The sequence below is a fragment of the Diceros bicornis genome, chromosome 18, assembly GCF_020826845.1.
Source record: "Diceros bicornis minor isolate mBicDic1 chromosome 18, mDicBic1.mat.cur, whole genome shotgun sequence".
Lineage (NCBI taxonomy): Eukaryota > Metazoa > Chordata > Mammalia > Perissodactyla > Rhinocerotidae > Diceros > Diceros bicornis.
This window is the reverse complement of record NC_080757.1, coordinates 3,404,627-3,431,792: the sequence shown is the minus strand read 5'-3', so window position 1 is coordinate 3,431,792 and position 27,166 is coordinate 3,404,627. Positions and strand designations below refer to the sequence as shown.

The 27,166-nt window shown below is 48.1% G+C and overlaps 1 protein-coding gene across 3 annotated transcripts; it reads right to left on the bottom strand.

The window, feature by feature from the left end:
- Nucleotides 1-196: 196 nt before the first annotated feature.
- Nucleotides 197-25,169, bottom strand: SLC47A2 (solute carrier family 47 member 2). Of its 3 annotated transcripts, none has more exons than XM_058559648.1 (17): nucleotides 25,047-25,169; nucleotides 23,983-24,084; nucleotides 23,636-23,704; nucleotides 22,713-22,861; nucleotides 21,967-22,009; nucleotides 19,265-19,309; nucleotides 18,915-19,123; nucleotides 17,801-17,898; nucleotides 16,617-16,730; nucleotides 15,747-15,814; nucleotides 14,672-14,780; nucleotides 13,739-13,814; nucleotides 13,236-13,305; nucleotides 3,904-4,036; nucleotides 3,732-3,826; nucleotides 1,707-1,812; nucleotides 197-773 (listed from the first exon to the last, which is right to left on the bottom strand). In XM_058559648.1, exons 1-17 carry the CDS (start codon nucleotides 25,167-25,169, stop codon nucleotides 553-555), a joined length of 1,830 nt encoding a protein of 609 aa, XP_058415631.1. In that variant the 3' UTR covers nucleotides 197-552. The 3 variants fall into 3 exon arrangements, with proteins under 3 accessions (XP_058415631.1, XP_058415632.1, XP_058415633.1); XM_058559649.1 differs by having other exon boundaries at nucleotides 15,699-15,814; nucleotides 18,915-19,012; XM_058559650.1 differs by having other exon boundaries at nucleotides 18,915-19,012.
- Between the last annotated feature and the right edge of the window lie 1,997 nt (nucleotides 25,170-27,166).

The following is a 27,166-nucleotide window of genomic DNA, read 5'->3' as shown; positions in this document are numbered from 1 at the left end:
CCCCCAAAGCCCCAGTAGATAGTTGTATGTCACAGTTGCACATCCTTCTAGTTGCCGTATGTGGGACGCGGCCTCAGCATGGCCAGAGAAGCGGTGCATCGGTGCGCGCCTGGGATCCGAACCCGGGCCGCCAGCCGCGGAGTGCACGCGCTTAACCTTCAAGCCACGGGGCCGGCCCCAAATTACATAATTTTTAATGTGACAGTGGTTTTGCTGTTTTGTTTTGGTTTGAAATCTCCAGTTTGAAGCCATTTACATTATTGAATAATAGTAGCGATCCCAGGATTCTCACTCTCCCAGTCGGCTGATGTCTTCTAAAGAGCAGTCCAGGTCAAAGAAGAGAAAGCCAATGTGACCGTGCCAGAACTGTCAGTCTGCACAATTCAGACCCCTCATGTCACACGGAGTACTGGCCGAAGGCCTTTTTGTGAGGAGTGATCCAAAGTGTCCACCTGCACTGGATCCCATTGGTGCTTCTGTAGGGTGGGCCCGTGTGTGGGTGTGTGGTGGGATGGCCACTCTTGGCTTCCTTTCTGTCTCCAAGGTGCTTTGCTAGTGCCTGGTGGTGAGGACGCTGATGATGAGCCCCGCTGTCAGTGTGGCTGACACTGCCCCCAGAGCAGCCCCACGGCGAATGGCCAGCTGTTTCACTGACAGGCTGCTCGCAGGAGCTGAAAGGGTATGAGCTGCTTCTGGAGTCCTGAAGAGGTCTAAATGGCACCCAGGCCTTGAGTACGTTGTCAGGGTAATGCCAGGGGAGCTGCCCGTAGCCACTGCAGAAGCAAACAGGAGCAAACTCAGCTGTGCTGGGGGCTGGGGTGGGAACAGCTTTGGCCTTGGAATCAGGAGGCCTAGCTGCATTTGTTACACTGTGCGCCTGGTTCATTGACCTCTGCACCTTACAATGGAAAATGCCCATACAATTGAAACGTGCCTGCCTTATCTACTCCATAGCAGGACCAGAGGAGGGAATTATGTGGGAAAGCATCGTAGACAGTGAATTTGATGTATAGATAAAGCTACTGCTAAGGTGAGATGAGGCATGTACCTTTCGGACCCTGTCCTTGGGATGACATATGACATCAGATGTACCTTTCAGTAGGCCTTCAGAGCACATATTAAATGCTCAGTCAATCGTGCCTTACTGGATTCCCTCGAGAATTGAAGCTCCCAGAGTTTTAGTCACCTGGCTCACTGCAGCACCAGTCAGGCATAGCCCAGGACGAGGCGAGGTCACTGAGATAACTAAGGGCCTGCACTCAGCACCAAGCCGGGGCAAGAGGCATCTGAGCTGAGGCCATCACTTCATCATATAAACATTGGGTATAAACCAGAGGTGCCTGTCTGATGGGGTGCAGAGAGGTAGACAGGGCAAGTGCCCCCACCCCAGTTGGTCAAGCCAAGCTGACCTGCCCAGAGCGACAGCTGTAGACCAGACCTAAACTGTCAACCTTGTTTCCTCATCTGAGAATGGGATACGGCTCACTGCCTCACAAGGCTAAGGATGTGAAGTACTTAGTGCAGGGCCTCTTAAATAATAGATACTGGTGTTGACTTCCTGGCACGTAGAATATTTTCATGCTGCGAGGAAGAAAGGTAGCTTGGGCTTGCATGTTTCCGAATTGCATAGACACACAGGGCAGCCAGGAGCCATGTGCCACTGGCATTTGTGTGTCTACCCAGCAGAAGCACCCTGACAGCATCACCTGAAGATACAACAGCTTCCTCAGGCCCAAGTCTGGGGGCCGTGCCCGCAGCGTTCTCCGTGCTCTCAGCGCTCTGCTGCTGCTGCACCCCGGCGTGTTTTTGAGCCTAAAAGAGAGAGAGCTCGCCTGGTCAGCCCCCCAGCCCTCTCGTTCACCACTGGCTGCATCTATGCCCAGCCTTTAAAACATTGCAAGCTATATGGAAAGCTAATCTTCACAAAAGAGCTAAGAACATACAATGGGGAAAGGAAAGTCTCTTCAATAAATGGTGCTGGGAAAACTGGACAGACACATGCAAAAGAATGAAAGTAGACCATCTGCTTCCACCATACACAAAAATTAACTCAAAATGGATCAAAGACTTGAAGGTAAGATGTGAAACTATAAAACGCCTAGAAGGAAATATAGGCAGAACACTGACATTGGTCATAGAGGGATCTTTTTGAATTCCATGTCTACTTGGACAAGGGAAACAAAAAATAAACAAGTGGGACTTCATCAAACTAAAGAGCTTCTGCAAGGCAAAGGAAACCAGGATCAAAATGAAAAGACAACCCACAGCTGGGAGAAAATATTTGCAAATCATATATCTGACAAGGGGTTAATCTCCATAATATTTATACGAAGAACTAACACAACTGAACAACAACAAAACAACCTGATCAAAAAATGGGCAGAGGATATGAACAGACATTTTTCCAAGGAAGATATACAGATGGCCAATAGACACATGGAAAGATGTTCAACATCACTAATCATCAGGGAAATGCAAATCAAAACTATACTAGGATATCACCTTACACCCATTAGAATGGCTAAAATCACCAAGACGAAAAACCACAAATGTTGGAGAGGCTGTGGAGAAAAGGGAACCCTCATTCACTGCTGGCGGGAATGCAAACTGGTGCAGCCTCTATGGAAAACAGTATGGAGATTTGTCAAAAAATTAAAAGTAGAAATACCTTATGATCCAGCTGTCCCACTTCTGGGTATTTATCCAAAGAACTTGAAATCAACAATCCAAAGAGGCTTATGCACCCCTATGTTCATTGCAGCATTATTCACTATAGCCAAGAAGTGGAAGCAACCCGTGTCCCTCGACTGATGATTGGATAAAGAAGATGTGGTATATATACACAATGGAATACTACTCGACCATTAAAAAAGACGAAATCATCCCAGTTACAACAATATGGATGGACCTGGAGGGTATTATGTTAAGTAAAATAGGCCAGACAGAGAAAGACAAACACTGCACGATTTCGCTCATAAGTGGAAGACAAACTAACATGGACGGAGAGAACAGTTTGGTGGTTACCAGGGGGAAGGGGGCTGGGGCTGGGCACAAGGGGTGAAGGGACACATTTATATGGTGACTGACAAAATAATATACAACTGAAATCTCACAGTTATAAACTTATGACATCAATTAAAAAAATATGTTATTAAAAGGTAAAAAACATTGCAAGCTGAAGCAGAACATATTCATAGTTTTGGGGGAGCTTTAAAGTGGTGGTGTTTTAAATCTATATTTATCCATTTTAGATGTTAAGAAGACCTGATCCACACATGAAGGCAAAACTATACCCCGGTAGGATTCGGGTCTTTGACAGAACATTCCCCTCTGTGCTCTGCCTTCAGACTGAGCTGTGCCTTTGCGGGCTGCCCTGTTTCAAGCGTTCGTCCAAGAGGATGGTGGACAGAGGGATGGTTTTACCTCTTCCAGAGTCACGCCACGCTCTTGGGGCCTCATCTGGGCTTAGACTGGTTGGACTGAGCTCTTTGCTTTTGTTCAGTTTTCAGCCCTTGGGGCTGGCTAAGGAAGGTTTCAGTGTGTTTCTCTGCTGCTTATACTGGCACTGTCTGGCCCAATGACAGTGACAGGAGCAGATGTGGAGGCTGAGGTGGCCCCTCTGTGACTCCTTAGCCCCGGCTTATACCATGGATCACTGCTGCTGAGGCCTGCCATCCCTGGGTATTTCTGGGGAGCAGTCACTCCAGGCCAGGGGCTGCTGACTCACTCACCTCCTCTGCAGCCAGCTTCCAGTCCATCCGGGCAGTATAGATGACCAAGGCAGCAGCTGTCAGGAGGACACAGGCCAGCATGCCCAGCCAGAGGCCTGCAGGAGACAAATGACAATGGGGAGAGTGTCCAATGACCACCCAGGCCTCACCCGACTTGTTCTCACACACATACCCATGATTCTCATTCTGACCACAAAGGTCAGAATGATGCCCAGCGGGAGGCCGACAACGTAATTCATGATCGCGTTCACAATGGCTCCGAAGGCCTGCTTGCCGGTTCCTCTCAGGACTCCACCATAGGCACACTGGGAGGCAGGAAGAGGCGAGAGGTCACTAATTAGGAGATTGAGGGCAGCTCTCATGCAAGGGGCACTTTTCTAAGCAGTTTACGTTGCACGGCCTCATTTAACTCTCTCAACCCTGGGATGAGTGTTCTTATCCCCCTTTCTTCCGTGAGGAGGCCGAGTCAGAGAGGTCAAGTCACTTGCCCAGTGTTACACAAAAGTAGCTATGTTTTGAACACAACTCCAGAGCCCCATCTTCACCTCCTGTCTATCGTTGCCTCGCTAGAAAGTACAGGTAAGACAGGTGACCAAAACCAGCTGATCTGGGAAATTGGACTAACTTCATAGGGAGATGTGATGTGCTGGTTTCCTATTGCTGCTGTAGCAAATTACCACAAACTTGGTAGCTTAAAACAAGACACGTTTATTATTTTATAGTTCTGGAGATTAGAAGTCCAAAATGGGTCTCATTACACTAAAGTCAGGGCTGGTTCCTTTTGGAGGCCCCCGGGGAGAATCTTTCTTTGTCTTTTCCAGCCGCAGGAGGCTGCCTGCATTCCTTGGCTCCTGGCCCCCAGGTAGCAATGGCATCACTCCAACCTCTGCTTCTGTCATCACATCTTCTCTGACTGCTGCCTCTCTCTCTCACTTATCAGGACCCTTGTGATTACATTGGGCCATCTGGATAATCCAGGATAATCTCCCCATCTCATCGCATCTGCAAAGTCCCTTTTGCCATATAACATTCACAGATCTGGGGTTTAGAACATGGGTATCTTTAGGGACCATTATTTGCCTACTACACATGGCGAGTGAAGGTGTCATCTTGTTCCCTACAAGATAGGCAGCCCTTGCCCACTGCTGTCACTGTAATTCTCACAGATGAGAATTGTTCTGGAGAATGTGTACTCTGCTTTCTTTTACTAGTCTCATCCTCCCAATATGATCCCAGATCTAATGAACTAAAGAATTACGGGCACAGCTCACGCTCAGTCAGCACAATCTATCAATAGATATTTGGTTATTCTATTTTGTTAATATGAGGGATGTGGAGTATTTTGTGGTTTGCTTTTACACATTTGAGCAAAGAGGTAATGCGTTGGGGATAGGAGATGTGTGCCTCTTGAACTTTGAAATATGGTGTGCACATTTCTCATTATTATATATCATGACAGAATATGATCTTTTTTGGCTAAAAAAAGACTTCCCAAATTATGCTTGATGTGCTCTGGACCAGTACTACTCAACCCAGGGGTGGTTTTGCCCTCCAGGGGACATTCAGCAATGTCTGGAGACAGTTTTATGTTGTCACAACTGGGGAATTCTGCTGGCATCTAGTGGGTAGAATCCAGCGATGCTGCTAAACATCCTACAAGGCACAAGACAGCCCCCACAACAAAGAATTTTCCATCCTAAAAGGTCAGTAGTGCTGAGGTTGAGAAGCCCTGATTTAGAGCATTGTGAATTAAAGTGGCAATTTCAGTGGCAGGCACACAGGAAGGGCCAGTGGCTCTGCTAGCCTGAGGTAGTGGATAGACCAGCGGACTAGACAGGGATTTAACAGGGAGCTCCATGAGATGAAACAGCTGGGGGAGGGGGGTGCTCGATAAGTTCTCCATGCATCCCAGGTTGACCACAGGCTGTGCGCACATGTAGCAGAGACCAGAGCAGGCCCAAGCCTCCCACACATCCTGGACAGTGGAGCCTATGCACACGGGCAGAAAAGACACAAGAGGACCCAGAAGAAAGTAAAAGTTGGGGCAGCCTTGAAAACAGCCTGTACTTTGAATGAGCTCTAAGCCTACACTCAGAACTTTCAGCAGAGAATGGAAGACTTACCAGTCGTTGGAAGAGTTTGAACACGACACAACTTACAAAGAAATAATTGGCTGAACACTGAGCTATGCAGACATAGGGGTGACCCGTAGGAAGCTAAGCTTAAAAATAAGAAAAAATAAACTGAGCAGAGAGATCAGCAGCTAGAGGTTGTGCAGGAGGCAGGACTCACAGAATTAGTCCAGGCAGATTACTAAACAAAAAAAACAATCCTTGGGGAAAGGTTACATGCAACATTCTATGGGATAGATCTATGTTAGGCCACAAAACAAGTCTCAATACATTTAAAAAGATTTAATTCATACAAAATATGTTCGCTGACCACAACAGAATTAAATAGAGAAGCCTATCAGAAAGAAATCTGGGAACATCCCAAATATTTGGAAATTAAACAACCACATTTCTAAATCCATGGGTCAAAGAATATATCACAAGAGAAATTTTAAAATCTTTTGACCTGAATGAAAAGTAAAACAACATATCAAAATTTATTAGGTCCAGTACTTAGAGGGAAATGTATTGCTTTAAATGCCTAGATCAGAAAAAAAGGTCTCAAATCAATAACCTAATACTCTACTCCAGGAAACTAGTAAAGAGAGCAAACTATACCTAAATAAAGCAGAAAGATAGGCAGAAAGATAGGAATAATAAAGATTAGAGCGGAAGTCATTGAAATAGACAACAGACGAACAACAGAGAAAATCAATGAAACCAAAAATTCTAGTTCTTTGATAAGATTCACAAAATTGACAAACACCAATGATTTGACCTTGGTAAATAAGACCAAGAAAATAGAAAAGTGAAAATACAAATTACCAAAATCAGGAATGAAAGAAGGGACATTACTACTGACCATAAGGAAAAGGATTACAAGGCAATGTTGTGAGCAACTTCATGCCAAAGAATTAGACAATTTATTTGAAGTGAATACATTCCTAGAAAGACACAAATTACTAAAACTAATCAATAAGAAATAGAAAGTGAATAGACCTGTAACAAGTAAATAAATTGAACTAATTTAAAATCTGATAAAAGCCCAGACCCAGATGGCTTCACTGGTGAATTCTATCAAATATTTAAAGAAGAAATAATGCCAATCCTTTACAAACTCTTTCAGAAAGTATGGGAGGAGAGAACACTTTCAAATTCATTCTATGAGGCCAATGTTACCCTAGTACCAAAGTCAGATCAAACTATCACAAGGAAAAGTAAAAATTACAGACAAATATTCCTCATGAATGTAGATACAAAATCTTTAACAAAATATTAGCAAACCAAATTCAGCAATATATAGAAAAGATATACACCATGATCAGAAGGGGTTTATCCCAGGAATGCAAAGTATAACATCTGAAAATCAATGAATGTAATTATACCATATTAATAGAATAAAGGACAAAAATCACGTAATTACCTCAATAGATGCAGAAAAAGCATTCTACAAAATCCAACACCTATTCATGAGTGAATATTTCATCAAACTAAGAGTAGAAGGGCCTTTCCTCAACCTGATAAAGGGCATTTATAAAAATCTTACAGATAACATATTTAATGCTGAAAGACTGAATACTTTCCCCTAAAGTTGGGACAAGGCATAGATGTATGCTCTTTGCACTTCTGTTCAACATTGTACTGGAGGTTCTAGCCAGATGAAAGGGAGAAGTAAAACTCTTTATTCACAGATGACAGGACCCTATATGTAGAAAATCTTAAGGAATCCACACCCAGAAAAACTATTAAAATGAGCTTAACAAGGTCACAGGATAAAAGATCAATAAACAAAGATCAATTATATTCATAAAAACTAGCAATGAACAGTCTAAAAATGAAAATAAGAAAACAGTTCCATTCACAATAGCATCAAAAAGAACAAAATATTTCGGGATAAATTTAACAAAATAAGTGCAAGATTTGTCCATCGAAGGCTACAAAATATTGCTGAGATAAATTAAAGAAGATCGAAATAATTGGAGAGAGATTTTGTGTCCATGGATTGGAGGTCTCAATATTGTTAAGATGATGATTCTCCCCAAATTGCTCTCTAGATTCAACACAATTCCTTTCAAAATCCCAGCAGGCTTTTCGATAGAAATTAATAAACTGATTCTAAAATACACATGGAAATGCAAAGAATCTAGAAGACCCAAAGCAACTTTGGAAAAAAAAAAGAGAGAGAACAAAGTTGGAAGATTCATACTAACTGATTTCAAAACTCACTATAAAATAGCTACAGTAATTAAGACAATGTAGTATTGGCATAGAGTAGGCATATAAATTGATGGAACAGAATTGTGAATCCAGAAATAAACCACTAAATTTATGATCAATTGATTTTTGACAGAGGTGCCAAGAAAATTCACTGAGGAGAAGATAGCCTTTCACACACCAACAAATGGTGCTGGCAAAAAAAAAAAAAATTAACTTAGGCCCTTACCTCATACCATACATAAAAATTAATTCAAGATGAATCATAAACCTTAGCGTAAGAGCTAAAACTATAAAACTTCTAGAAGAAAACATAGGAGAAAATCTTTATGACCTTAGGTTAGGCAAAGAGTTCTTATATATGACAGCAAAAGCATGAACCATAACAGAAAAGAAATTGAGAAATTGGACTACATTAAAAGCGCAAATTTTTGCAGCTCAAAAGATACCAATAAGAAAATGAAAGATAAGCCACAGGCTGGGCTTGTAAATCATATACCTGATAAAGGACTTGTATGTAGAACATATAAAGAATTCTTACAACTCAGCAACAAGAAGACAAGTGTTAGGGGTTGAATTGTGTCTTCCAAAAAGATGTTGAAGTCCCAACCCCCAGTACCTGTGAATGTGACTTTAATTGGAAATAGAGTCTTTGCAGAGGATCAAGTTGAGATGAGATCATTAGGGTGGGCCCTAACCAGTATGACTGGTGTCCTTATAAAAAGGGGAAATCTGCACACATAGATATGCACAGAGGGAGGATGATGTGAAGAGACACAGGGAGAAGATGGCTATCTATGAGCTAAGGAGCTCCTGAGGCTGCCAGAAGCTAGGACAGAAGCCTGGGACAGATCATTCCCTGGTGCCTTTAGAGGAAGACTGGTCCTGCCAACACCTTAATTTAGGACTTCTGGTCTCCAGAACTGTGAGACAAAAAATTTCTGTTATTTTAAGCCACTCAGTTTTTGATACTTGTTACAGCAGCCCTAGCAAGCTAATACAACAAGCAACTCAATTTTTCAAATGAGCAAAAGACTAGAATGGGCATTTCACTGAAGACACACAAATGGATAATAAGCACACAAAAAGGGGCTCGACATTAGTCACTAGTCATTAGAGAAATGCATATTAAAACCACAGTGAGATACGAGTACAGACACACTGAGATGGCTGTAATAAAAATGAGAAACAATCCCAGAGAGTTATTTTGTGGATATTGACAAACTGATTCTAAAGTTTATGTGGAAAGGCGAAAGACCCCAAATAGCCAACATAATATTGAAGGCGAACAATGTGGGAGGACTGACACTACCCAACTTCAAGACAACAGTAAAGCTACAGTAGTCAAGCCAGTGTGGTATTGAGGAAGGAAAGGCACAGAGATCAGTGGAATGGAATACAGAGCTTGGATATAAACCCACACAAATAGTCAACTGATCTTTGACAAAGGAGCAAAGGCATTTCAATGGAGAAAGAAGAGTTTCTTTTCTAGAAATGGTGCTGGAACAACTGGACATCCATATGCAAAAAAAAATAAATCTAGACATAGATCTTACACCTTTCACAAAAAGTAAAATGGATCATATACCTAAATGCAAAATGGTAAAACTGCCAGAAGATATTATAGGAGAAAATCTAAGTGACCTTGGGTTTGGTGATGACTTTTTAGATGTGATACCAAAAGCACAATCCATGAAAGAAAAAAATTGATAATTTGGACTTCATTAAAATTAAAAACATCTGCTCTGTGAAAGACACTGTTAAAAAAATGAAAAGACAAGCCACAGACTGGGAGAAAATCTTTTCAAAACACATATCTGATAAAGGAGTGGTATCCAAAATATACAAAAATTCTTAAATAAGAGAATAAGAAAACAAACCAATTTTAAAATGGGCAAAAGACACCTCACCAAAGAAGGTAAATTGACGGCAAATAAGCAATATGAAAGACACTCCACATTATATGTCCTCAGGGAAGTGCAAATTAAAACAACAATGAGGGCCGGCCCCATGGCTTAGCAGTTAAGTGCGCACGCTCCGCTGCTGGCGGCCCGGGTTCGGATCCTGGGTGTGCACCGACTCACCGCTTCTCCGGCCATGCTGAGGCCACATCCCACATACAGCAACTAGAAGGACGTGCAGCTATGACATACAACTATCTACTGGGGCTTTGGGGGAAAAAAATAAATAAATAAAATTATCTAAAAAAAAAACGAGATACCACCATACCGACTATTAGAAAGGCTAAAATCCAAAACACTGACGACACCAAATGCTGGTGAGAATGTGGAGCAACAGGAACTCTCATTCACTGCTGATGGAAATGCAAAATGGTATAGCCACTTTGGAAAATAGCTGGGCACTTTCTTACAAAGCTAAACATAGTATCACCATACTATTCGACAATCATGCTACCAGGTATTTACAGAAAGAGTTGAAAACTATGTCCACACAAAAACCTGCATAAGAATGTTTATAGCTTTATTCGTAATTGCCAAAACTTGGAAGCAACCAAGATATCCTTTAACAGATGAATGGACAAACTGTGATATATCTAGATTTAGCACTCTTGACAAAGGAGCTAAGGCAATTCAATGGAGAAAGGATAGTTTTTCTCTAGAAATGGTGCTGGGACAACTGGACATCCACATGCAAAAAAATAAATCTAGACATAGATCTTACACCTTTCACAAAAAGTAAAATGGATCATATACCTTAGTGCTAAAAAGAAATGAGCTACCAAGCCATGAAAAGACATGGAGGAAACTTAAATGCATATTTCTAAGTGAAAGAAACCAATCTGAAAAGTCTACATTGTATAATTCCATCTATAAGATATCTGGAGAAGGCAAAACTATATAGAGACAATAAAAAGATCAGTGATTTCCAGGGGTTAGAGGATGGGGGATACTGGGAGAAGGGAAGAAATGAATAGGTGGCACTCAGAGGATTTTTATGGCGGTGAAATTATTCGTATGATACTATAATGGTGGATATGAGTCACAATACATTTGTCAAAACCCGTGGAATGTACAACACCAAGAGTGAACCCTAATGTGAACTATGGTCTTTAGTTAATAATGTATCAATATTCTCTCATCAATTTAGCAAATATACTTCCTAATACAAGATGTAAATAATAGGGGAAACTGAGAGGAGGGAGGGGCTTTATGGGAACTCGCTGTATTTTCTGCTCAATTTTTCTATAAACCTAAACTGCTCTTAAAAATAAAATCTTTTTTTTTAAAGACAATACCAAGCATTGGCAAGCAAGTAGAGAAACTGGAATCCTCATACACTACTGGTGGGAATGCAAAATGGTACAGCCACTTTGGAAAACAGTTTGGCAGTTTCTTAAAAACTTAAACATAAACTTATCATTTGACCCAACAATTCAACAACTAGGACTCTACCAAGAGAAATGAAAACATATACCCACACAAAGAATTGTATGTGAATGTTCCCAGCAGGCTTAACATAACAACCCAAACCAGAAACAACCCAAATGTACATCAGCTGGTGAATGGATAAACAAAATGGGTTGTATCCACACCATGGACTATTATTTGGCCATAAAAAGGAATGAAGTCCTGTAAAATGCTACAATATGGATGAACCTCAAAAACATTATGCTAAGTGAGATAAGCCAGTAACAAAAGACTACATATTGTATGATTCCGTTTCTATGAAATGTTCGGAAAAGGCAAAGTCAACAAAGACAGAAAGCAAATCACTGGGTGGCCTGGGGCTGGTCATGGGAGCAGGGATTGACTGCAAAAGAGGCTCCAGGAAATTCTGGGGGTGATGGAAATATTCTAAAACCGGATTGCAGTGATGGTGGCACAACTCTAAATTTATTCAAAATAATTGAATTATGCACTTAAAATGGGTGAATTTTATGGTATGTAAATGATAACTCAATAAAAGTGTAAAAAATACAAAATAAAAATGAGAAACATAAATTAAGAATAATATAAATATTGCCAGGAGGAAAGATGATAGAATGCAGAACACAAGCTAGAAGACCCCTTACAATCACGAGCTGTGTGTTTGCTTCCAAGTCCTTGACAGAGAAGGGCTGCCCACCGGAGGGGAGGCATGCTTAATTCAGTGAGAAATGCAAAGCTGTTCCCAACCTTTAATTGCAAGAATTTCTCAGTTGTGGCCTCACCTCACAGCTAGAGAAAAGATATGAATAGTGTCCTTAACAATATCCTATGACAAAAGCAATAATAGATTCCATAAGATAGTTTCTTTTACTGTTCCGTGATAAAAGCTGTGGATGTGATGACAAAACGCAGTCCAGAGAAAGCTGCTCTGCTGAGGCTAAGAACCTGTGTTCCAAGTATGTTGCTATCTGAATGCCCGGGTGGATTCAAAGGCAAATCCTAGAATATGCAGTGAACTGGAGAGAGTGCACTGAGTCTTTTGGAGAAATTCTCCATAAATATAATTTCTCTCAATGGGTTATTTTTTTTTTATAAGAGTTGATGATAATTATCGTACAGGTGTTTTTCCCCAGGCCAGGCACAGCCCAGAGTGCAAGTGTTCCAAGCCGCTGGCTAGCACACACTCCTCCGCAGAGCTGTTAGATTTTACGCTAGGGATGCTTTCCTGAAGAGCTCACATAAGTCAAGATGTAAAGTAGAAGACACAGGATTTCAAATTCTGCTTTTAAAACAACTTCAGTGCCTTTTTTTATGTCATGCTTTTAAAACTTCACATAATTCCAATCTGCACTAAATGGGACCTGTCCTTTAGTAATCAAAGGAGCAGAAAACTCTGTATTCTGAGTTGACTCACTCCTCAGAAATGTCTCTTTGCTTTGGCAACCGGGTGGGTTTGCTGTTGAGTCCTTGACCGGTTGAGAGCATGGGTCAGTGCCCGGGGCCCCAGATCCTGAGGAATAAGGAAGGAAAAGATTTGTGAGTTTACACTGGGGCAATTTTTCAGTGTTTTGCTAATCTGCATTCATCCTTTGCATTGTTGGAATTGCAGAAGAGAAGGAGAGTCATTGCTTTGAATAATAATAGAACTAATATGAGCAAATACATTGGGCACTAACTAAACAGTTAGCCCTTTACATGTATTTATGAGTTAATCCTCATAGCCCTATGAGGCCTCAGGGAGGGCTCATGGATATGGGAGGAGTCAGACTACAGATCAGCACAGTACTCACACAGATGGCCTCAAATAGATGAAAGATGATATAAATCGGCAAGACCTCGTTCACCAGGGCAATGACTTCTCTGCAGAGGAGACAGGAAAGAACGTTCATTTGGAGCACTAAGACATGACTATTCTTGGAGACCCACTCATATTCCTCTATTCCGCCTCGTCCCCCAAATTTTTGGAATAGAGGTAGTTACCCACGCAAAGGCAACAGACACTCCTAGCCCTGAGTTTCTATATATCTACAGGCCGCATCTCAAACCCTAGAAGAGCCCCACAATTTTGAACTGCCCTTCGATTAGCATCTTGTCTATTGAAAAGCAAGTGGTGGAGGCCACGGCCCGAGTGGACAAGCACAGATGCTGGCTTCCTCCCGGCAAGAGCAGAGTCGGGGCTAGTCCTGCTCTCTTTGGATCCAGCACCAAGCCAGGCACGTGGCAAGTCTCTGAGGACCAGCTGGGAACCACTCTGACATTTCCCAGAAGTGACTGAAGAAAACTGATTACCTACTCATCATTGGTAAAAATACGCCCCAATTTATTTTTCACGATGCTCAACAGGGTGCCCACAACCAGCCAGGTGCCAACTGAAAGAGAGAAAAGGAACGGCATTTGACTGACCCCAACCCGTGGAGGAGCTAGCTCAAGTCAGTGTAAGTCAGCCCAGCCATCCACACCCAGGAGCTTGAAGTCCCCTGCATTAGAGTCATTCACTGGGACTAAGACAGTCTTTTGCAGTCCCATAGGAAGGGACACATAAAATGCCTTTCCTCCTGTGGTTCTCAAAGTGGGGTTCCTGGACCAGCAGCATCAGCATCATCTGGTAACTTGTTAGAAATGCAGATTCTTAGACCCGCTATCTCCAAAGTACTGAATCAAAAACTCTGCTGGGTGAGGCCCAGCAATCTGAGCTTTGACATAGTCCTCCAGGGGATTCCAAAGCGGTCTGAAGCTTGAGAGCCACTGCTCTCCACAGAGAGCTGACGTGAATCTCAGAAAGCAGAGGCATGATGGAGGACACAAGGCTGGTTCCTTCTGAGGGGCGGGATGGGCAAGTGCCAAGCTCCTGGGGATGCTGCAAGGGCAGGCCTGCAGAAGGACCCTGGGTGGCTGAAGGAAGAAGCCTGGGGAGGAAGGGCCTTCACAGGGTCATATTAAGGTGAGTGCTGGAAACTGAAAGCTGCCTTCAGGAGAGCCCAAGGACCCCGCAGCAGGGAAGGAGTGAGGAAGGAGCACAGCAGGCAAGAGAGATATTTGCTGCTCAGGGGCAACCGTCAACTTGTCAGCAGGGGCTGCTCTGGGCCAGATGACAGGAAGAGCGGGTTTGGAAGGTAAACGCCACGGCTCCCAAGGCCAGCCCTGACTCCAATGTGCCAGGCCCTCCCCTGGGCTATGCCTTGACTTTATAACTTCCCAAGTTCGCCCAGGAGAGGACTCTGCCCACCTGTGCAGAGAACACCTGAGATGGCCGATCGCTTAGCTTGCACAGTATCTGCAGCTCCCAGGGCCGTCCCCACTCGGACACAGACTGCCATGCCAAGTCCCATGGGAATCTAGGGTCAGAGATAAGAAGGTGTGGTCAGTGGAGCCACCCTCCTGCTCCTGGGATCGGGTGGGTCCAGAGCCAGGAAGAGGCCTGGGCTAGAGGTGGAGCAGCCCTCCAGCCTTGGCCAAGAGGCAGGAGAGCAGGCAGGCAGGATGGATCCCAGGGGGCGGCGTGAGGAGACAGGGCACACATGGCTGCTGATGACAGGCAGTAAAATCTCAGGTTGGGAGATGGGGTGAAGGTACCCCAACTGAGCCAGCCAATCCACCCCCACCCGCTCCAAACATCGCAGGCAGACTGGCCTTGTGGCCAAAATCAGTGTGCTGCCAAAAACTCATGAGTAAATGCATTTTAAAGAGATGAATGTGGTCTTAAGTACGCCAGAAAAGCTCCCTGTAAGAAAAAACAAAAATTCTGTGGAAACCATTTGTAAAAATAAGAATCACCTTATAAATTGGTTTTGTAAATATAGATTTTGGTGAATCCCTTGCTTAAAGCTGGGGTCACAGACTGTTTGTCCCAGGAGGCTGGCAGGTGTGTACGTGAGTGACAGGGGACAACTCATGTCTCTGTGGGGAGAGGAGAGGAAACGCCCCCACAGGGTCTGCTGTCACCCAGTGTTCACCTGAGTGTGCAGGAATGCGGGCGAGCTGCTAAATGGAATGTCCCATTTTTCAAGAAAATCCAAATTGTGATGTGAAATCTCCCAATTTTAAATGGTGCTAATTAGTTCAAAAAAATTCTAACATCATGTAAGTTCAATATTACCCTTGGTAGAGCGGCTGTGGGCTACTTGTGTGTGAGTCTGGCAGGGTCTGGACCTGATGGGCATGGGAGGTCCGGGAGGGTCCCTCAGAAGACAGAGATGACCTTTGGGGTGACAGCCAGCCCCTCCTCATATGACACCCCCAGGCCATCGGGGGGCTGGCCTGGGCTGGGGGGTGTGGCAAAGGTGCCCCCGGAGGAGCCTCACCATGTAGACTACAGTGGCCACCTCGTAGATCACGGCCTGGGCAGAGAGGTCCAGCACGCTGAGCAGGCCTGTGGGAGAGGCACACAGTGAGCGCCCGGCCCTAGGGCCAGCTAACAGACCCTGGGCTGACAGCGCCCCTCTGCTTTGGAGGCCAAGGTGGATATGACTTCAAAGGGCAGATGTGCAACAAAAAATGTTCCCACTTGGCCTTGGCCTTCAGCCTTCCAGGAAAATCCTGCCCAGTTATTATGGAATTTCCTGAAGGCTGCTCCCCTGTACGGTTTGTCTTTCAAGACAAACTCCTCTGTGTATGTGGCATGTGGCATGGTGAGGAAGGGAAAAAACTGGACCAGGGCCAGGAAACTGAGTTCAAGTCTCAGCCCTGCCAGTGTGTGACTGCATGACTCTGGACAGTCTCTCTTGTTCCCGGGGCTCGGTTTTCTCCTCTATAAATGGGGGCGGGGGGTGGACTAGAAGGTCTCTTGGGCCGTTCCAGTCCTGGCCTTCTGATCCTCAGGCCATTTGGACTCTGTGCTGAGTGCTCTGATGAGCACACATTGCGCCAGATGAGAGCCCCACACCTGCCAAGCCTGCCCATGCTCATGCCCCAGGTCATTCAGTTTCTCACTCCATCCTTGACTGGGCGACCTCCCCTGCAGTGCCCACTCAGTGCCAGGCCCATGCTGGGCAGTGCTGGGATCCCAACACGAAAGGCCCAGGTCTGCCTTCTGGGAGCTCACAGCCTGGTGGGGAGACTGCAAGCAACAGATCCAGCCTGGGCGGGGCTGGTGAACTACCCATCCCCGGGAGGGGGCTTCTGAGCTGGGTGAGCCACCCACACAGTTCCCTACTCCACACTCTTCCACGTACCCATGAGGAAGCTCCCAATCTCGTAGGTCCACCACTCAGTACATATCATGAGCATGCTGGGGATGGCAAGAGAGAGGAAGGGGCCCCAGTCCTGCAGGCACTGGCTGGACCAGCCTAGGAACAGAAGCCCAGAGAGCTGAGCAGCAGCCCACCCTGCATGCCCACCCACTGCTGGGAGCCCCTGACGGGCTTTGGCTCTGCCCACTCCCAGGCTCAGCTCAGCAGCTCCGCGTACTTTGCACAAGACGTACCAGCTGGTCCAGTGCTAGCGAGTGGGAAGAGGATGCAGGGACAGGGCACCAGCTCACCTGACCAGCACCACAGGGCAGCTCAGGATGGGAGCCTCGGCCACGGGTAGGGTCCCCCACTCCTCCCCACAGGGTCTTAGGCCACTAACCCTGCCCTTTCTGGGCTCCATTTCCCTATCTGAAAATTTCAGTCTTTATCTTTGCCCTCCTCCCTGAAAGGGTTGTGGGAGGATGGCGTGAGATCAAAGATGCCAAAAGGATTCGTAAGGTAGATAGGGCTGTGCAGATTTGCAGAGGCCACGCAGGACCCCTCCGCCCTGGAACGAGGCTCCGGGGCCTAGAGAGCTCTTTCTGAAATGACTGGAAGAGGAGCCCACAGTCTACAGAGTTAGGTTTCAGGAGGCAGAAAAGCTCGGAACCGAGGCCTGGGAGTAAACAGGTGCAGGTTCAAGTCCAGGCCCCTCCATGTACAACCTCTGACATTTGGGGCAAATTACTTAACCCCTCTCTGTCTCAATATCCTCCACTAAATAAAATGGGGATAATAAGGTGTTGTGAAGTTTAATTGAGGTCAGGGATGTCAGGCACTGGGCCCCCTGCTGACACCTGGGCTTTTATCTGTGTTATTACTCTAATCACCATCCTAAGATCAGGAAGCCCAGAGCATCCAGAAAGCTCCCTGGGCCTGTCCCCAGCAGGGCTCCGCACCGTGACACATTGGATGGGGGGATCCCGGCCAGGACTTTGGGATGGGGGTGCTGAGGGACGGAGCAAAGGGGAGGGAGGCCCTGAAGGGAAATGGAGGGAGGCCTGAGACAGGGCTCCACCAACAGGGCTCAAACTGGGCCCTCTGCCTGCCAAATGAACGCCCTGAGCCTATGCTGGGGGCCTGCCCACTGCTAGCCTGCTCAGCCCCCAAAGCCAGGGCCTCCGCACCTGCCCACGTCTCCAGGTGCAGCTTCTTCAGCACAATGTAGAGAAAGAGGAAGGTGGTCTGCACGAACTGGGAGATGGTGTTGGCGTAAGCAGAGCCCCTGGGAAAGAGGGAGAGCAGGGCTGGAGCCGATGACTGACTCTGACCCTGGGGGACAGGGAGCGGCTCCCCTGTTGAAGCCAGCATAGGGAGGAAGGGTGAGACAGGAACCAGCCTAAGAGACAGGGCCATGTGCAAGGCCCCTGGCCTAACAAGATAAGGCCCCTAACCAATCAGCAAGCTAGGGGAATCAGATAGAGACCCCCAAGATCCACATTCCGCAGTTTCAGAACTTTCCTGGGCTTACGCATGCACCCTGGCACCCAGGAGTCCACTGAAGGTGACCCTAGCCCCATTACCACAGTAAAAATCACACCCAGAGGTGGAGAGCTAGCATGCTAATGATACACGCGTCGCATGTAGTAGCATGCTACACGACAGCACAGGCGCAAGCACAACCCCACCTCTACCTGCAGTGGCAAGGCCCCTCCCCAGCCTTTGCCTAATAAAAGCCTCACAATCCCGCTCCCTAACAAGCCGTCACTTGCCCCTTTCCTTTCTGCACCAGCTCCCTTGTGCCTGTCTTATGCACAAGCTAATAAACTTTTACTTTCCTACTCCCGTTTGTTGTCTCTCTTGATTTCCATCCTGGGGTACAACAAGAACCCAGGTGCCGGTAACAAGGGGGCACACGTATGGCTTGGCCAGCACCCCTATCCTGGGATCAGCCTCACCCAGGAGCCAGGGGTGCCCCTGGCACCATTACTACAGTGTCCTGGGGGCCTCCCTGCCAGGTCCCCACTCTCAGCCTCTCCTGGTGGGCTGGGGCAGGGGTGAGGAGTGGCTCCTCTCCCTGTCTCCTTGGTGGGGAATCCCCCAGAACCCAGGGCACCAGCAGGCCCCCCCAATTCTCCAGGACCCCCACTTCTGGACGGCACAGGCAGCCTCCACAGTCCTTGTCATGGGTGAGGAAAGGATGGTGACTGGCCTGCCCGGTCACCCCTGGTCAGGGGTGGGGTGCTTGGTGGGCAGTGCTTCCCAACTGGGCCCCTGAAGCCCACCAGCCCTGGTGCTCACCTGATGCCCAGGCTCAGCAGGGAAACCAGGATGTAGTTGGCCAAGCAGTTGACACAGTTGCCCACAACACCACTGAGGACTTGGGGCCAGATGATCCCCTGAAACAAATGAAAACTGGCCTTGCTAAGGGGCGGGCAGGACCGAGGGGATGTGGATAAGCCCAGGCACGGCTGGGGGTTGGAGAGAGGCTGGGGACACACAGCTCCTCGCTGGTGCCTGTGCCAGAGGTCAGGACACGTCTCAACAGGTGCACAGATGGTGCAGAGGGGAAAAGCCCCAAGCACCCCTTCCCACTGGGACAAGGCAGTGTCCTGGGGGAGGGCGCCACCCCTCTAGCCAGGGACCTGTACCTGATTTTGCAAATATTTTGCCAGCAGGCCATAAAGAAAAGTCACCTGTATAAAATAAAACACACACACACACACACAAATCAACAACAACTACAAAAAAAACACCAGATGAACATTAACAGATATTTCTTAGATACCTGCGTTTGGGGCAATTACTTCGCCAAAGCATGTCTGGGACCCTGCAGGTGGGGTGAAACCTGTAGCCACCTGATGCGTGCCCTGGGCCTGCCCAAGGAGGAGAGGCCCCTCAGGCTCCCGCTCTGCCACAGGGGGAGATAAGAAGGCAGGAGGGGCTTGTTGGCTCTCCCAGCCCTGGCCGCCAGAGACCAGAATCTGGAGGGAGTGGCCTTGGACTGAGGGACTGGTGGGAACTGAGCCGTGCTGGCCACCAGCAGCCTCTGCCAAGTGGGTTCAAGACCCCACAGGGGTGGCAGGCCCTTCGCTCTCTGTGGAAGACAGAGGGGCAGGCGTGTCAGTGTCTGTGTCGGGGGCACTGCCCGTGCTCTTCTGTCCTCTATCAAAGCCTGGCCCAGGGCCTGCGCCTTCCTGCCCCATCCCTCCCCTTAGCCCTCTACTTCTCTTCAGGATGACACAGTGATTAAGAGCATGGAGCTGGAACTCCACCGCTGAGTTCAAATGCTGGCTCTGCCTCTTATGAGCTGTGTGATCTTAGGCAAGTTACTTAACTTCACTGTGTCTCAGTTTCCTCATCTACAATGGGGATAATAGTGTGTGTGTATATAGTAATGTGTGTATACTTAATATTTACGTATATATGCAAAGTTAATATTGTAAAGTGCTTATACAACAGTATTTGGCAAACTTAAGCATTCCAAGTGTCAGGTAAGTATTATTAGTCATTATTATTATCGTTATTTGATGGGTAGTTAAATTTTGCAGCAGCATTTTCTGGGAGGGACTTGCTCTCTTTGATAAAGGAGTTGCCACAGTGATGACTTTATCGGATGTTTTTCCCTGACCTACCCTGAGAGCCCTGTTTGACAAAGTACCGTCACCTTGGTCTGAAGGTCCAAGGATGGTTTCCAGGGAGACTTGGAGGAGAACGACAGCCTTTTCAGGCGGTTTCCATGATACGGAAGAAATCTGGAGCTGGCCAGGCTCCAAGAGGTCATGGCACTGGTCTTCTGGACAGGGGGTGTGGCTGGGGTACACCCTGCCAGGCCGGGGCATGCTTTAAGGCACCCTGCACACACCATGACCCATCACTTCCCAGCTCCCTCCTTAAGAACTTCACCCCCTGGTGCCATGGAGGATGAAGGGTTGCTGCAGTTCCAGAGACCAGAAGAGGAACTCTGGGTGGCAAGGCCATCCTCGATAATGCTGCCAGGTACTGACATGTGTCACGAAGCTTCAACAGATCCAATAGTGTAGCAGTGAGTTCCAAGCAGACATACAGACCACCTGTCAGTTTAGAAATCTCAGACACTGACCTGAGTAGATACACTGCATATTTAGTATTTAATAAATTAATGGAGAAAGGAGAGACTATTCAACAGTAATATCTTAGGAAAATTTTGTTAGATGGATTAAAGTCTTAAATGTAAAAACAGAAACCATAAAAGGATTCAAAGGAAATATGGCAAATGTTTAGATAATCTTGCAATGGGTTAAGTGTTTTTAGTCTCATCAAAGACAGACATAATAAAGGATAGGGTTTATGGATCTGTTACATATACATTAAAAATTCTTTAAGTCAAAAATATCAAAAAAATTAAAAGGCGAGTGACCAACCAAAAAATGTTTCTGACATGTATGACAAAGGGTTAAGATATTTTTTAACACAAGTTAAATAATTAGAAAAAGATTAACCCACTAAAATAAGTGAAGAGTATGAACAATTCACAGAAGAAAAACAAATGATCAATATATACATGAAAAAATGTTCAACTTCATTAGCAATAAAATGCATGTTAAAACAACTTATTTCTAATTGGAAAAAAATGTTTCATAATAATGCTCTGTCTGATGAGAGTGTTGCTAGTAGGGGTAGAATTGGTACGAATTGGTATCAAAAGCCATTGACAGAGCAACTCCAATTCCAAGACACCTTAAGGAAATCATTACAAATGTTCACAAAGATTTTTCTATAAGAATGTTTCTCACAATCTTCTTTATAGTAATAAGTATTGGAAACAACCTAAGTACCCAACAAATAGGGATTGGGTAATAAATTATGGCACTATGGGTTACTACATAGCCTTTGAAGTGGATATTGTAGAAAGCTATTTAATCATATTGAGAGACTAATGACATATTTGAAAAGGAAAAAGCAGGTTCTAATACAAGATACATTGGCCCCATTTCAAGCTATACATGTCTATGTGTGTTTGAACACACACACCCATGTATAGAAATAATCCCAGAAAGAGATATTAACCTATGCTTTCTCTGGGTGCTAGGATTATAGGTGATTTGAAATTTTCCTTACCCGTGCTTTCCACAATTTCTCCAATAAAGGGTTTTCTAATCCGAAAAAAAAATTATGTTACTTCTTAAAAGTTCCACCTGCCCTGACTGGAATGGGAAATTTTCTCCTGCCCCTTCAGCCATCCTCATGGCACAGGGAGAAGTCACTGCCGGCTCATGGGCCTCCCCAGCAGACGGGGGGGAAAGATCAAAAGCCAGAACTTAGGGGCGTGTAAGGCCAGCCCCCTCCGAGCTCGGCAGACAGTGGCACTTACCGGAAGTGCTGGGATGAAAATCAGCACATACTCGTGGGTCAGCCTGCAAGAGAACCAGAGACGCCAGAGCTGACCAGGCCCTGCCCTCCAAGACTGGGGGCTGGCAGCTGCCCAGGGACATCTGGGCTCCTCAGGTTTGAGGAGAGGCTTTCCCAGCCCCCACAGATCTCGGCCAAGACAAGTGACAGTCGGGATGCTGTTCCCCCATGCTGGGAAGGTACCCGGAGGAGGGGCCTGGACCAACCACGGGGCCTTGTGACCAGGGAACTTAGATTCAGAGTAACGTGTGGTTTGTAAGGGGAGGAAAAAAAGGTTATATCTTACCAAGAAATAACCAAATGAAGTGCACATAATATAAAAGAAGCAAGGTATTCCCATGAGGGGACATTTCTAAAATTAATAATAAACTGTGTTGTTCAACAGAAATTGGTTTAGTCCTCTTTCTCCTTTTTGGAATATGGGGTAGTGCACACTTCATTTCTTCAAAAGCATCTGTGAAGCTCCAATTATGTGCTGAGACACAAATGCAAATAACACGCAAATCCCTTATTTTCTCCTTTCCTCCTAGATTAAAGCTGGCCATTTGTCTGCGCCACATGGTTACAGCTGGAGAGAGAGGATCCCAAAACCAAACCGTGGAACCATCCCCAGAGGAGCTACACTTGTGACCCAGAGAAGCATGGGGTCTGGGGGGTGGGGTTCTTCAGGGGTTCCCTCCCAGCTTCCCAGCAGGAGCCAAGCAGTACCTGGACACCACCGGGTCCTGCCCCAAGAGCAGCAGGATCTGCTGGGTGTTGAGGAAGAGCGCCCAGCAGGGGAAGCAGCAGAGAAGCAGCAGCAGCGTGCCCCTCTGCAGGATGACCCCCACGTGCTTCTTGTTGGGGCTGCCAAAGCTCTGCAAAACAGCCCCGGCCTGGGTCAGGCCACCCGTGCCTCAGCACTCCCTCTGTCCCATGGGTGAGCCCGGCCAACGCGTCCACCCGCTGATGGTGCGAGCTGCGAGATGGACCCAGCACACAGGCACTGGTCAGCTCTTCAGGAGCGAATCCAGCCCCTCGATTACAGCCTGGGGTGGCTGCCTCTGCAGGGCTCGGCCCACTCACAGAATTCTAGAGTGCTGTGGACTGAGCCTCAGCCCTGTGCCAGGCACTGCCAGGCCTCTGTCCACCCACGGTCCTCATTCTTCCAAAGCACCACACAAGGAAGGCGTCATTCCCCCGCGTCACAGCTAAGGCAAGGGAGGCTCCAAGAGCGCTCGCCAAGGCTCCCTGCTGGTAAGTGGCAGCCAGGATAGCACCCAGGTCCCCAGGCCCGCTGCGAGCCCAGAACGCCCCAGGGGGAGCTGAACCCCACTGGGCTGTGGGCCCCTGAGGGCAAGAGGGTCCCATCTGTGCCCCCTCAGCATTTGACACACAAGGTCAGGGAACTGTCTCCACCCTTTTCCTTTCACGGCTTTCTTGCCTGTCTACACAGATTATTTCAAAGGAGAGGGTCCTGACAGCACACGGTCCTTGGGGGTGGGCCGGGGGCAGCTGCTCCCCGGGCCTGTCTGAGGAGCTCTCAGATCCAGCGGGCACTGAGGGACCCTTGGTGAGCTCCCACCCCCTCTGCTTCTGCAGCAGCTGAGAAGTCGGCTCTGCCCCTGCTCAGCTCCAGGAGGTCCACCAACCTGGGACATTAAGGTGTCACACGCCGTGGACAAGCCGAATCCTACGGAAACCCCGCAGACATTGATAAACTGGCCGCACCCAGGAGAAAACACAGGGCTTGTCAGGCAAGGCCCGAGGAGGGGACCCTGCATCCTAGGGGGGCTTCCCAGCAAGGCTCTGATGTGCAGCTGAGCCCAAGTCCCCTCTCTGGGCTGGGCCCCGCCTGCACAGCCTGTGTGTCATTGGGCGAGGCCCTCGGGTCCCAGCTGTGAAAGCAGCTGTCAGCCCTCGTGCTCTGTGTCTTCTCCCTGGAAGCCCGGGGGAAGCCTGGGAGGGAACCTCCCTGCACAGGCCTGGCTGTACTCACGGCCACCGAGAGGGTCACTGACGCCAGCTCCGCCTTGCCCAGGTGCCCGCAGAACACAGAGCTCACGATGTAGATCATGAAGGTGAGCAGCTGGAAGAGGAACTGGAGGCCAGCGGCCAGGGTCAAGGGCCCCACTCAGCCCTGCCGACCCCACAGCTTCCGCCCCGCACAGCCCGGCCCCGCAGTCACGCCTCTCCGGGTCCTGGGGGCCTCACACCAGGACCGGCAAAAAACACTCAGCCACTGGGCACATCGCCCTCACCGGGGGAAGCGAGCCTTGTGGCCGGGGCTGACACAGCAGCCAGGGTTGGAAGTCAGGAGACCTGAGTCCTGTCCCATTCTGCCGTCAGCAGCTGCGTTAACCTCCAGGCTGCAGTTTCCCTGTCTAAAAGTGCGAGAATGCACGAGAAGCAACTAGCACAGGGCCTGGAGTGTAGACAGCTTTATGCAAAAATTTGGTGCTGCTACTGATGTTATTATAATCATTTGGTCAGGCCACATACAAACAAAAAAGGAGTGCAATAAAATACACCAAAATCTTAGTAACAGTTATGTCCAGGTGGTGGGATGACATTAATTTCTTTCTTCTTTATAACCTTTCGTTTTGTCTGAAATTTTTATAGGGAGCACATACTGATTAGCCTTTATGGTCAGAAAAAAACGTATCTAAGGTTATTTTCCTGTTGGAAATAAAAGGGGCAGGAGGCCCCTTCTTTCCCCCAGCAAATGCCCAGTAGGGGAGACCTACACCCTCCTACATCAATGGATCTCACTTGTCATTGGGGGTCTTTCAACCCAGGCTCCCAGTGAGTTTCTGAAGAACAACACATCCACCCCTTGTGAGTGGGGGCTGCCTGCTGCTGAGGAGGTCTGGCCCCACTGCCACCCTGGGACAGCCATCCTGCTGTCACCTGCTCTGGGCAGTAGTCCCTAGTGCAGCCTGGACATGGTCACCACGGGCATCTTCTGGGGAAAGGTGTGATCAGCCCCTGGCACACCTCCGTGCTGTGCCTAGACAGCATCTGGCCACCAGCCTCGCTGGCACCCCAACCCCACCTTCTTACCAGGGGTCCAGAAAGGACAAGGAGCATCCACGCCTCGGCCCCAAAGCCGATGGGGACCAGCCTGCAGAGGATAGGGCAGCGGCCCCCTCGGCCCGGGGGGACTGCGTCCTGGAGGCTGTCCATCCCAAGCCTGGGCCACCGGCAGCCCTGCACGCCTGAGCAGTCCCGCAGCCACCCTTGCCCAGCGGCCCATGTCAGCTTGCAGCCTGGTTAATGACTAAGGGGCGAGAGGAGGGGCTGCAGCATGTGCCCTGCCCCCTGGGCACTGCGCCTCTGCTGCCCAGGCCACTAGCCCTGGCACCAGGAGAGGACAGGACAGAGTCCTGGGCACCTGGGTGTCACTCAGACTGATGCTCTCCCAGAGGGGTCAGCACAAAGCCCCCAGAGGACAAGGTTTGGGGCAGTACGGAGGTGTGCTGGGCCTGGGGGTGAGGGCAGGGCATCCTGGCTGCGGGGGAACTGAGGTGCTAGGCGTCTTACACCTTGGCATGTTCGTGCCCATGATGACTCCCATTCACAGATTAAGAACTGGAGACTCAGATGGCCGGCCCGGTGGCATAGTGGTTAAGTTCACACACTCCACTTCGTCAGTGTCCCAGGGTTCATTGGTTCAGATCCTGGGTGCAGACCTACACACTGCTCGTCGAGCCATGCTGTGGCGGCGTCCCATATAAAGTAGAGGAAGATGAGCACAGATGTTAGCTCAGGGCCAATCTTCCTCACCAAAAGAAAAGAAATGGAGACTCAGAGAGGTGGGTGGCAGAGCCTGGGTCCTGTCAAGGCGGGCAGCCTCCAGAGCCTGCCCTGGGAGGGGTGAGGTGGGAGGGAGCACCGGCCTGGGGCTGGGAGCTGGGAAGCCTGGGAAGAGTCTCCTAGCCCTCCCTCTATCCACCACCCTTTTGGCAGCATCGCTGAGAGCCAGGGTGTCCCCACTTGGGCGAGCAGTTCGCCTCTCTTGTCACCACTTTGCCCAGCGAAGCTGTCACCGGGTGCCCCATCAGGTTCCTCTCTGGCCCACCATCTCCCCTCTATTCTCTTCTGTGCAGGGGTGGCCTGCGACCCACCAAGGACAGGCAAGGCAGTGTAGCCCACGGGAGGCTCATCACCACCACCTCACTTGGCCCAGTCCTGGATTGGGCTTCAAGGTATGCGTTCAGCCAGGAAAAGGAGGAGCAAGTGAGGGCGGCCAGCAGGAGGAGCAGGCAGGACAGCCGGCTATGGGAGGGCAGGGCTCCAGTCACCTCAAATGCTCAGCTGGGCTCCATGCCCACCCCTTCAGTGAGGGAGTGGCCGGCAGGATCCCACGATGCAGCCCCTGTGGGGCTCCCAAAGGAGAGGAGTCAAGACGAAAACCAACCAAAGATGTGCATCACAGCCCAGCCCATGGCGGCCCTGCACACACGCCCTCCCACATACACACACAACCTCCTTTCTTTACACAGAATTCCAAATGCTCCACTGGCTTCTGCATCTGGGTTACCCGGCTGACGTATATTCCTTCCCTCATTCTGTCGAGTTCCTATTGCAGTATTCTACAACCTGTGCACTAAATAGTAAATTTACTGCCCACAAAGAGGAAAGAGAAGGCATTTTATTACCATGGTAATTATTAGTAGTACATGACACAAAAAGGGAGGGATCAGATTACAAGCTACAACCCTCAGTTAGAAGGTCACGGCCAGTTTAGGACACCTCTCCTCCAAGGTTTCTTCCATGTTCTTCTCATCTGTGGCTTATTCTCAGCTGGTTTGGCTTCCTCTTTTGAAAGGGTGACCAAAAACCTTCCTTCACTCTATTACCGGACATGTACCCAGGTTCTTTACCCGCCACACAAAAGGGGCCAAATCAAACTGGAGCGCCAGGCTTATGGCAAGGAAAGCATTTTTATTTTGGGTGACATCAGCCAAGAGAGGAGAGTGAGCCCTCAAATTCATCCCATCTCCCCGAAAGATGGGAGGCAAGGGGTTTTAAACGTTGCGAAGGAGAATGTGTGCTGGGGTTTAGGGAGGAAGGGAGGGGGAGCATTGCTGGGGTTTAGGGAGGGGAGGGGAGCGTGTGCTGGGTTTAGGGAGGGCAGGGGGAGCAGGTGGCCCTGCTGCTTGACTCCTTCCCACCAGTCT

Bases quoted from the DNA above. Each gene is read 5' to 3' on its own strand.
- SLC47A2 (XM_058559648.1), bottom strand. From the start codon at position 25,169: ATGGACAGCCTCCAGGACGCAGTCCCCCCGGGCCGAGGGGGCCGCTGC. The intron at 17,899-18,914 runs GTGAGCACCAGG...CCTCTTTCCCAG, and splicing joins CTGCTGAGCCTGGGCATCAG to GGGCTCTGCTTACGCCAACA. The intron at 13,306-13,738 runs GTAGGTAATCAG...TCTCCTCTGCAG, and splicing joins CGTATTTTTACCAATGATGA to AGAAGTCATTGCCCTGGTGA.